Source organism: Melospiza melodia, chromosome 5 (assembly GCF_035770615.1).
Source record: "Melospiza melodia melodia isolate bMelMel2 chromosome 5, bMelMel2.pri, whole genome shotgun sequence".
Taxonomy (NCBI): Eukaryota; Metazoa; Chordata; class Aves; order Passeriformes; family Passerellidae; genus Melospiza; species Melospiza melodia.
Window position 1 is genome coordinate 3,969,701 of NC_086198.1, and position 12,513 is coordinate 3,982,213.

General features: G+C 40.2%; 1 protein-coding gene across 5 annotated transcripts in view; it reads right to left on the reverse strand.

Moving 5' to 3' along the window:
• Positions 1-12,513, reverse strand: part of STOX2 (storkhead box 2) — a 145,221-nt gene that overhangs the window by 38,853 nt on the left and 93,855 nt on the right. For 2 of the 5 annotated variants that reach the window (XM_063156110.1, XM_063156108.1), the window contains exon 2: positions 6,280-6,378. The exons of the other annotated variants lie outside the window; for them this stretch is intronic. In XM_063156110.1, coding sequence (XP_063012180.1) covers positions 6,280-6,364 — 85 coding nt within the window. In that variant the 5' untranslated portion in view covers positions 6,365-6,378. The remainder of the gene's footprint in view (positions 1-6,279; positions 6,379-12,513) is intronic. 5 annotated transcript variants of the gene reach the window in all.

A 12,513-nucleotide genomic window follows, 5' to 3' on the forward strand; every position in this document is an offset into this window, starting at 1 on the left:
CATGCACAGCCCAACCACACCTAGCTGATGGATATTTACAAGAAAGCTAAAGCAGTACTACAGTCACAGTAATTCGGTGTTTGGGACACAGCTAGGCAAACACTGGTAAGACACAGGAGGTGTCTGCAGCGTGCTGTGGTCAGGAATCAGCACCGTGAGCTCATCTGCCTCCAGCACTCAGGTGCAGAGGGACCAGAGATAAGATTGGCAGCCTATTAACCACTCATTCAGCTTGAATTTCAATATTCCTCTTTTTATAAGCTCATCCATTGTTTTAATTACTTAAGGAAGATGTCCAATTTGTGCTTTAGTGCACACATTAAAGCACAAATGCTTTCATTCCAAACTTTGACATACAAACTATTACTGGAGATGAGGTGAACTAAACAGAAACTTTCCACTTGAACAATGGATGAAAGAGATCAAGAAGGTAACTCAGCAGAGTAATATCAATTTTGAAAGGCAATTCCCACCCCCTCCAAGCAAGACTGAGAACTACTGGATGGCAGCATAAGTGCTAGGATCTCCCTCACCCTGCAACTACACACTGGCAGTGCACACACAATACCCACAGGAACACTGGCACTGCTCTTTCATAACCAATGAAGAACCGAGTGGAAAAAAACAACCAACCCTTCTATAAATCAAATTTCCCCATGCCAGGCAGTATAAAAAAGCAAGAGCAGGTGATTCCTATGATCATGCAACCTCTGGCATACAGGAAATCCCAGGCCAAGACTCAGCACAGAAGCCACAAGCGAAGACAGTGCAAAGTTGCCTTAAAAAGCCATATGACCATACTGTGCTGAAACATTTTCTAGCCTGTACATCAATTTCACATAGTATTGCTTTGGCTTCTCTATTTGCCAATCATCTCCAATGTATTTACATGCTGGCAATTGTATTTCCTTCTCTAATGCCACTGACATCCATTGCTTTCTCTCCAAGTCAAATATGAGGTGACATCCATTGCTTTCTCTACAAGTCAAATATGAGGAAATGGTTCTTTAGTGGATGACAACAGCTCTGTCTGGCATTTTACAAGACCTGGATGACTGGCACTGCCTGAAGGACTTCACAACCAAACTCAGACGGAGCCAACATATTTCAGATACAATGGTTATCTGTGAGGCCTTGGAAGCAGTAAGATCACTTCATCCTTGCAAGCTTCAGCTTAACATACTAATCAATTACTGCTATTTTTTAATTTCCTTTGGAAAAAGAAAAAAAATGCTCAAAATTATTTTATCAGTTTTGGTGTTTAACTTTGGGATCAACCATCTATCTTCAGTTATTAAACATTTATGATTCCCTTTTCCCTCAAATACAGGAGGAAAAATGTGGCAGTCAACTAAGGAGGACAAGCTGACTGACAGTGGCTTACAGCTAAACTAGCAACTGCTCAACCAAATTGTACCATCTGTAGAAGATGTGCCATGAATATTAGCTTGAGGATGTTAAGCCTATAATCAATAGCCATAATTTTTATTGGCACATCTTGTTTGCATTTCAAGAAAATGACAAAATAATCTGATGGTCACATATTTCTGCAGTATCTGAAAGCAAAGAATCCCTTAGCTTTCTCCACATAGTTTCTGTTAACTGAAACCCTGGAATTATCTAATTACTACCTCCATATATAGGATGTGCCCAGATACTAAAATTCTGAAGCTGAATGTGCCCAGATACTAACATTCTGTAAGTTTACAGGTGTTTTTGCTCTTTTCTCCTTCACTGCTAAATAGGAAAGATTATGGCAAAGATTACCTAGACTAGGCACTCAATTTGTTCCAACTTCTTACCCCTCTCAGATGCTGGTTTAAAAATGTCAACCTGAACTGAACCAATGATCATGAACCAAATTTGAGACCCCACACTTACCAGTAAGGACTCCAGGAGTTTCTCTAACAGCAGACCTGGATTTTTCCAACCACCAGGAAAAGCTCCAGGACAGATCTATCACACTCTACACTACTAACTCCTGCAGGCTACTTTAGTTCCTAAACAGCACCAGGAAAACAGCTTTGATTGAAAAGCAAGGGATGGTCAAGATGTTGGAAAGATACTCAAGACATCTGTGCAGCATTCAGTGCTGCGAGTGGAACTAACAGAAATGTATCAGCAGCAGATTCACATTGCCCATGTGGGAAAGCTCACTGACCATTCACAGTTTTTGTGGTCTGTGCTGAACACTGTGGTTCAGCAGTTACTTGGCTCACATTAACAAAGCTGACCAGGGCAGAGAGAGCTCTGGCCTGCCTATACAGCTCCTAGTACATGCCATATCCTAGATATATGTTTGGCCTCCTTAGACTTCATTTATTTTGAAATTTAAGTGTCTAGAAAACCTTATTGAATAGTTTATGCAAAATGGTATCTCCCATGCTAGAAATCTTTCATTTATAAGAGAGTAATATGGTTAAACAAGAAATAAAAAGACCAAACATACCCATCCTCGAAACATTCACATCAATGTACGATGGGAATTATGTACTCATCTATGCTAAAGCCTGACAAGAAAATCTGGAAAATACTGTGGGATATCATAAGCACTACTTCAGATGGCCTGAGGAATCCATCACCATGCTGGTGGTACTCTGTGGTACTTCTCCTTTGTTCACAGGAAAATGAAAGTCCTTGCACAGACAAGTCATCATCTGTCAAAGCATTCATCATAGATGCCTAACTGCACAACAGAGCTACCCAACCTAAAGGCTATCTATCCATTGCAGTCCTCATCCAGGCCAGGACAGCCCACAATTATGCTTGATCTGCTCTCATGAGTTAGTTTAGGGAGCTAACCTAGCAGAAGGCTACTCCTGCCAGAAAAATAAACAAACAAGAAAAAAATAAACAAACAAACAAAAAAACCCCATTGTATGCCAAACTCCAACTGGGTGCCCTGTCTGTGAAGACAGAGGAGATCCTGTCTCAGGGCAAAGTAGGAGGCAGTCTGCACAGGCAGTGGAGAAGCAGGACCTCCTGCTCTGGGAGCTGGCAGTTAAGGGTAAGAACTGCTCAGTTATCACAAACTGCATGGTAATATGGCCACTCATCACTAAAATGCCTGACACAGCCACCATCCTGACAGCAGGTCCATGTGACAGCTGGAATTTTCAAAGGGCTTTAAAAAGGCTCACAAAATTCCATTCATGTTCATGGCATCCGGGTTCAGGTCTATCAGCACTGGTTTCAACTACAAAGGGCAAGTTTTGCAAAAGCAAGCTTTGTTTGTCATATCCAACAGACCATCAAGACTTAAACAAAGTACGGACATGCAGCTGGAATAAACAAGGAAATAAGTAGCAAGCATACTTTCCAAGAATATGTTTAAAAATAGTGCTGCTCTTACAGAGACAGCATGTACCCATTTTCATCAGTAGTTCCAAAGACCTGGTAAAAACCAGTAGTTCCAAAAACCTGGTAAATAACTGAGCTTCCCAAGGAATTTGGTCTATTAGACATCAGATTTTGACCATTCTAGTGGGATATAACATGCAGAAGACAGGAAGGATCCTGCATTTCTCCATCCACTGCTGCAATATCCTCCCAAAACACAGATGACAGATTCACAAAGAATGGCAGACATCCTACTGTGTAGAATACAATTCCACTGATATTAAATTGTATTAGAAAACCATACTTTTTTTACATATTAATTTTAGAAAAAGGGAGAAATATTTTGACAAATGTCAGAACTTCCTGTTACGGCATTCCTGCAAGAAGTGTTTCTTTCTCTCCCTTCAAATTAGTTTGTTCTAAAAGATGCATTAGGTAGAGCAATATTTAAAACATTTAAACAGTCAAATTTGAAACAAACCAGTCTGATCCTGCTGGAATTAAGTGTTCTATATGATCTAAAAATACTGGGTTTTGGATTTTCTTACACATGAAATCTGTCTACTTTGGAGCTCTGTTTCAAATCAGAAAACAATTTCCTTAGAATCCCAAAACCTCCACAAAATAGAGCCTCTGTCTACTAGTCAACAGTATGCAAGCTTCACATTTTACAAAACAAGTTTCAACATATGTCCTTACAAGAACATCCAGTATCATGTATTTCCTCATGTGAAACTTGAGAATCTTAACACATTTGTTTAAAATGAAAACTTTCATTTACTCTGAGCTGGATTGAAGCGTTTTTGCCTTGTTCTGTATCTCAATCTGTGTGAGATTAATTTATCTTGTGAACACAAGTCTTGATTGATTCACATGTGTTTATAAATATGTATGTACAGCTCAGAGTAGGAAAGCAGGAGCAGCATTACATCAGCCTCAACACCTGCACCATGTTGACTGAAGCAGAGAAGACTGTCTATTGTTTCTCCTCCTTGTTAATGTCTGCCTTCCCAGCCTTACAAATGCCTTACTGCTCTGTCAGTAACATAAATCATGCTGACTCTCTCTGATTTGCAGTTTCCACTGTGACTGGAGAGGCAGGTCTTGAAAGAAAAAAAAAAAATTAAACAAAACCCCAGCAATAAACTGTGAAAATATCTAACAAATATTCTTACGATTTTTATAATGACATTTGCCCCAAGTGCCCATTTGTGTGGAAAATGTTTAAATTGATTCATTTAAAAAAAGTCTACAGTCCTAAGGGAGCTTTTAGAATTATATACAAAACATTTTCATACAGATGGAGGGCATTAAGTACTTCATGCATGCAAGAAGGAGAAAAAAAAGCTTGAAGAAATGTTACAAGAAGAAAGCAGAATATTTTAAGTCTGAGACAGAGATCTTGTTCATCACACTCACAGAGAAAACAAGCTGAAAAGAAACCAAAAGGAAACAGCTGACATACTATAGAACAGATTCTCTCCAAAAACTTACTCAGCATCTAATGTAACCATCTCAACAATCCTTCTCAGTTAAAATGTAAACCTTAAAAAATACCTAATTTTACACCACAGAAGTTTGCTACTCTTTAAGCTGAGCTATGCATTTAGGCAGAACAAATGGTAAGGATCCAAGCCAGCCAGCACTGGGGGAGACACTCACCACACGTCACCCAGAAAACAGCAGTTTCAGCAAACTCAGATCCAGACTGGAGCTGAGACCAAGACTGCCAGCCATGACAGCAGTGAGTGAGGGCAGAGTCTTTTCAGAGGAACAGTGGGGACAAAATCTGGTTTAAAAATTGATCACTCATGGAAAGGATTAACAGTCACCTGCAGCAGCTGCAAGAGGTGGGACTCAAAGCCCCCAAGTGCATCTACCTTCAGAATCAGGCCCTACCAGAAGGCAGCTGTGGGAAGGATGCTAGTTGGAAAAGCATCTGAATACCTGGAAAACAGGCTACAAAGGAGCAAGCATTAAGACAAACTCCTGCAGGGCAGCAGGACTGCTTTGAAAATGTTTTTTTGTAATTTCCATCTTGATTCTGAAGTGATAACATCATGCCACAAGCAAAGGAACCAGAATGGCAGTGCTGTCTAGAGCATGATTTCATCCTCCCCACCTTTCAAGTTGCTTATCAGCTCAGAAGGACACTGACAAGCTTAGCAGCACAGGCTTGCTGCTGGAAGAATGTGAAGCTACAGGGTTTTTCAGGTCAGGCTGGAGCCAGTACAATGCTGCAGATTAAGCAACTTCTGTGAATGAGGTGGGAGTCTCAGAGCAGACAATTTGCTCCTGGGAAGAAGATTTGGAGCACCTAACCAAGCATTTAGGTAGGAAGGGACTGCCAGCTCTCAGTTTGTTCCTACTTTGATGCTCAAGGGATCTGAAAGGGTAACCTTTCTGCTTTCATACTAAGCAAAGCATTCTGTATTGCCCATTTCTAAAGTATACAAAAATACCCTGGAAAAACAAGTTTTGGTTGCTGCATGGCAAAAGTTCCCAAACTGTTTTAAAGATCTGCTGTGGTTTTGTCTTAAAGCTCATCAATGCTGAAAGCCCATGAAAAGCTGTCATTTTCGCACTGCTTGAGAACATACCAAATAGCAATTATAAACAAGCATTGTGGAAAGAAGATCCAACTGGTGGACAGGTTCTTGAAACCTGAACACAACATTCAGACATTTTTCTGTAATTTCTGTGATCTCATGCCTGAGGTCTGCTGTCAACAGTAGATTATCTGGAAGTCTTTCTATTGCCTCTTATTGGAGCCCAGATCCTTAATAGCATCATTTAATATTCATTATCTATTACCAATATGTAAAAGAGACAAGTCCTGTGACATAATTCCTGCCTGTCACAAAGTGAAGCACCTAACACCAGCTGTTTTAAATGTCAATTTAATGATAAATAGTGTCTCACAAAACAAGGCAGACATACCACTGGAAATGTCCCCATGTTCCAAATGCCTCTCTTGTATTGGATGCATCATTCTTGTAACCTTGCAACAGTCAGGGCTATTCATTAACCAGCTATTAGCTGAAAAAAATAAAATGTCCATTAAAAAGCAGCACCAACTTTCTGAAAGTGCAGTAAACTGAGACACAGGTAAACTTTCAGAAGCAGAAAAGGATTTTAGCTAGCAACTTCATCCTGAACCTCTGCTTTATCTAACAGGATTTTGTACTTTTGTAGAAAGTTGCCACAATAATCTAGGTAAATTCTGAGCATGTGAAAAGGAAAAAAAGGAGGAAAAAAAAATTATGATCCTTCAGGAATGCCCCAGATGCTGCCATGCAACCTCTTCAGAAAGCGAATTCCTTATATTGGGAGTTGATTTTGTACCACCTTCTATTATAAACTCAAAGGATGCACACAATAACATATGGGTGAAAGTGATTTAAAATGTGTTTCTAATAATGCCTGAATAAGGACCTGCTTCTGGAATTATTCACACAAACTATTTCCGTTTGTTAAAGCCATTATCCCTATTCTTTGACTAACCCCCTCTGCACCTCTTTCAAAAGAAGAAAAAAATAAATAAAACAGCAAAACCCAACAAAACCAAAAAACCAGAGAACAATTTAAATGTTTTGATGTGACAAATGCCAGACTCCAAAGCTCATAAATGTGCTCGAACAATGCATTTGAAACTCTCATCCCAGCACCTTGCATCTTCAGATAATCTCCCGAGCTCATTTAAAATGCAAGCACTTTAAATGTACAAACATGGAAAGAACCTTCCAGCTCTTGTAAAGAAGATAATGAATCACAAAGTTAACTTTTTACTTTCAAGATGACTCTCAATCATTGCTTCCATGATTTCACTTTCAGCCTCACCCTGTCCTGATCCTGGCATGTTCTGCTCCAGAACACACAGAGAGATCAGAAAAGCTCTGCTTAAGATTCAGAAAGAAGATAAAAAGTACAGGTAACTAGAAGTGTGCTCTATCCTGCCTGAAAGGATGAGGGGAGGGCTGAGAGTGATGGGGCACAGCAAAAGAGCACACAAGAGCACACATGATATAATAAAGGGAAATGCTCTTCCAGAATGAGATGGAAAATGAAGGAAGCAGGGGTAGAGGGGGAGCAGGAAGGGATCTAAACAGTTATGAAGAAAAAATAGAGACAGTTTTTAAACTCATGAGAGAAAAAACATCTACAGCTTTACGGAAGTTGATGTCATTTTTAAAAGTTAAGCTGAAAGGCAAAAAAACCAAAAGATTTAAAGTAAAAGGTGAGAGAGAGACCTATCCTGATCAGGTTTCCAGTAGATGCTGACACCATGCATTATGAAGACCTGAATTTTTAAGGGGAAGTTGTCTGGAAAATGATTTTCCTTCAAAGCAAACCAAATCTATGACCAGGGCAGACCTACAAGCAAACAAGCATCAGCACCCTTGGCTACCCAGACCAAAGAGACAGAACTAACAAGCTCTTCAGCTCACTGTGGGAGTGACAGGATGGCCCTCTGTGGATGGCACATGTGAACCACTGCTAAATAGGCATCCTGAACACATTTTCCAAGCATCTGTTTGGACACAGGCCTCTGCTGCTGGCCTGGAAGCAGGGTGGAAACTACAGCCTCCAAATGCTGCTCAGCACTGCTCATCACAGGATAACCTGGTGGTGTGGAGAGGAAGAATTTCTGCTCAGTTTACAGCAGAAGTCAGAATTCCTCCCAGGCAACAGCACTTTCACTTCATTCCCACAACCCACTACCCAAAGCTGATTCTCAAAAACTTTTTTGGGGGCCGCAGGTTTGGTCATTTTCATGTTTTTGTTTGTTGGCTTGGAGGGGGTGGGTGAGGTTTGGGGGCAGTAGGATTCTTTTGAGATTTTTTTTGTATTTTATTTTTCTTTCTTGGTTCAATATCAGGGTGTAATTAAGGTTCAAAGTCAAGAAAGAAAGGGAACCAGCTCTGTGTCAGCAATCAGCTCAACATGCTGTTAATATCTACCCATAATCTCTCCCAGTCTAGGCATATAATCTACCTGAGAGGTAACTTAATTTTCCAGTGGTTGCCTCCATGGGTTACCAATCTCTATTGCTTGTTATACATTTAGTTACACAGGCATCATGTCTCCTGAGAATACACAACCAGGTATTACACTTTACTTCCATGAACCCCTTCTCTTCATAGCAGAGCTTGCACCTCCACACACGGAATATAAGCTTAGTTAGAAATGAGAAGCCCTATTTCCCCATGCACTAGGAAATCCCTTACTTTACATATTTAAAGAAAAATACAACTGAGTACAAGCAGCCAGAATTAACCTCAAAACGTTTTGGGTTTTTTTTTTCCCTTCCAGTGTTTTAACTTGTTAACAAATCAAGCTAGTTTCATAGTCTCTAGGTGTCAGTTCTCAGGGAAAAAAAAGATTAGCAAGTTATAGTCATAGCTTTTAACAAGTTCTCAAAGTTCCAGAATACCTCATAAAACAAGTATCACCTACATCCCCACCACCCAGCACAGTGATGCACACTGAACACGTGCCACAACAGCGAGTGCACACCATTTCCCTCACAGCACCGTTCAGTCAAGCCAAACTGACACGTGAGAATACGGTACCCCACATTTCCATTTTTTCCCTTTTCCCTTGCTTGGTGATGACAGGTATCAGGTCTGTAAACCAGCTTTGTCCTGAACAACCCTCAGGCAAACGTTACGGTGTCTCCTTGCGGACCACGAGGGACCTCGCCTGGTGCTGTGGGGGGACCCTTCTGCCCACGCTGGCAGCCACAGTGACTGCGAGGCAGACAGGCAGTGCCCATTGCTCTCCCAACGTCTTGGGAAAACAGGGATCCACATCAAGCCACTAGAAAGAGGTGACCTAAATGCTAAACAACATCCTACATCCTCACTGCTGACAGGACTATTCATTTCAGAGTGGACAGGGTCTATTTTACCAACAGTTTTCTCCGTTTATACACTCCCTAACACACACATGCACACACACACAGGTTCCTATTATCTGACAATGGTTGAATGATTAAAGGTTAAGAATTACTCCTATCTCTTTTTGCCTTCTTGATAGTTTTAAAACAAAAATCAACTCAATGAAAGTATCATTTATAGAAATTGTTTTTAACTCAGCTGTTCCACACAGGGATTGGGAAGGTAATGGCTATGCTGCAAAAAGAGGGAATAAGAGCTCCCAGGCTCCCAAAGGATGATTTGTTCCACACTACCCAAATTTCAAAGTGAGGTTTCTCTTGCACACAATAGTTAATAATCTGGATTCTTCTTTGCTGCACTATTATTTCACTGACAGAATTTAATGGCAGTATAAAATGCAGGAGAATATTTTATTCTGCATATATTTTGCACCTCCATCTATTTTGCATCTTATTTCTCTTTCAGTACATAGAGTTTAAGACTTTGCAGCATTTACAATCCCTTATGTGCCCAGCACAACAGGTATCCAAGTGCAATAAAAATTAAATAAGTACAACAAGAATAGAAGGGCATTTTCTCCTCAGCTACACATCAGGCACCTGAATTCAGGTGAAGTCTCTCTACTTGTAGAGTCAAGACTTGAATTGCTGGTCATGGACAGGTCACTGACAGTATGGAGAGCAGTGCTGTGTTGGGATAGTGAGGAAGAGCCAAGTCCAAGACTTACCCAGCAGAGGTCAGGCTAAGCCAAAACTTCATTGTCATTATGGGTCCTAAGAAATTGTCTCTTGGTCCTTCCCACTGTTTCCCCTCAGAATCAAACTACAATTATTTTTACAAGTATTTTTAGATACCTAAGAATTACTCTGAAAATCAATTTAAAACAGCAAAGACTTAAGTTTGTTGATCAAAATACCCTTGAAAAAGACTAAGACAAAAGCATCTGACACCAAGCATTTGAAGAACTAGAATATAACTGTTGGGCAAAATTGTATTACTTAAATGAAATAAGAATGAAAATCCACTGTAGCAACATAAACAAAACATTGTGCATGATCTCCAAGAGTATTTCAAGCAAATTTTGTGCTGATAAACAAGGCATAGTAAGTGCTTCTAAAAATACATATTGATATAAGCATTCATAATGACAAGAGGAATTACGAAGGGTCTCAAGAGTTTGGGAGTCATCTGTCCACAAAATGAGAACAAAAGCATCATGCATGTGATTTAGCATTTAGCACAAAAAGCAGAAGACAGAAAACAGTTAAAACAAGACTCATGGAGAGAGAATAAAGTAAGCCTGCATAATGTGCTCATATGCATGACAAAAAATCTACATAGGTCCCCACAGCTTTCAAATAAAAATGTGAAAATACTACAAAAACCCAACAAAGGAGATGCAGTGTTCAGTATTCCAGTAGGTTGCATTGAACAAACTAAATAGTAGAGAATGTACAAGAAATGCACAGAAAAGTGAAAAAGTGCAGCAGCAAACATGTCTGTGTACTTGTGATATGTACACATACACACAAACACGCATTACTTGTTAAGTAAACTTTTCTTCTGCAGTCAACATAAGTGTTGGGGGGGAGGTCTGAAGCACGTGAGTAAGATTTTAGCACAGGTAAGATGTTCAGTAATATTTCTTACGACAGTTAACACTAGAACATTGCAGACAATGCTAATTACGCCCTGAATATTGTTTGAATCAAGGGGTTGGACAAATCATCCAAGACTGAGTATGGCAAGCAGCAACACTGCATTTCACAGGGGAAGACATCAGAGCTGTTACTCAGTCATTACCTTAAGGAAGCAAAGCGCCCTACGCTTGACCTAAGTAGTTGGTAGGCAGTGAGCTGTTTGAGCTTAAAATGCCTAAGTTTACAATCCAAGGCAATGGATTTTACAGTCTTTCTTGTTGCAGCACAGATACCCACACTCTAGGTTATGCTCCAGTCTCCTTTTGTTGCTGCTTACCAGAGAATGTCAAGATTGGTGGAGGCAACTTTGGATCGCCTCTGGGCCCCTCCCTTTGCCCTGCTCTGTGGTCTCAGAAAGGTTTGATCTCAGCTGTCTCCTTGAAGTTGCATGAGAAGTCTTATCCCAGAACACACCTTTTTTTTTTTTCCTAATAGTCACCCAACTCAGAGCTTGTGCACTGTCCTCTAAAGGCATGCCTAAAACTGCTCCGTGGTCTCTGTGCTGAGGACAGTTTATTTTCAAGCAGATCACAGGCTTTGAGACACAGCTCTATTCCTCTTGTTCCACATGAAGGGGACGCATGCAGTTCAAAGGTTTTCAGTGACAATATTTACAGCAGAACTAGAATTGGCTTGCAACCTTCCTGTATTGATATTTACACTTTTCTGAAGGGCTGCTTTCAAGTCTTGGCTGTGCAGAAAGTTTAAAAGAAAATGTCCCACCTCAAGGGAAATACCAGGTTCCTAAATCACTGCTCTATTTTTGTAGGACACAGAGTTTTATCCACATAACACATGCACAAAGCTTTCAGCTCTGATTAATAAAGAAAATATGGTCACATCAAAGGTACTGCAGGGATGCCAGACACTGTTCTTTTCTAAGTGGGATCCGCATTAAATGTGACTTCTTTAGCATGCAACTTCTGCAAGGATTTGAAAGACGACACCTGATATCCTAGAGAAGTAACTTGGAGAGTGTTATATTTACTAGTTCAACAACAGTTTCAACTGAGGATGAAATTAAATACAAATGACTACTAAATACTACCATTACTCTTTAAATACCTCTTCTGCAAAGCCAGAATCAATTACAGTGATTGCAAAAGCTGGAACAGCCTCCCTCATTACCTGAAAACTACTCAAACTTGGGATGAAGTCAAAAGAGAGACACAATTCATGTCATGACAGCAAGACAGACAACACCAGTGCTCCGCCAGACATGGCCCATACATCTGTGCATCCTGCAGACAATTTTTCTTCTATCTGCTATGCCAGCCACCCTTGTTCCATGTTGCAGCTAGTGATTAATTACACTTCAGTGCAGCAATTCATCCAAGCCAGACCTCTGAAACAAGAAAGACACTGTGGGAATCTTCTGCACTTTTTAAGCACTTTCCTGCACTGGTAAAATTGAAAGTAATAAAGCCACATGGTATCAAAAAGTAGTATTTCTTTATTTTTGACTGCCTTGTGGTACAGAGAAAAAACCCCAACCTGTAATGTATCTTCATATTAAGTACTTAGCTGTCATTTATCACATCAATGTTCAGTGAAAGTTTCTTTGAGGGAAGGGA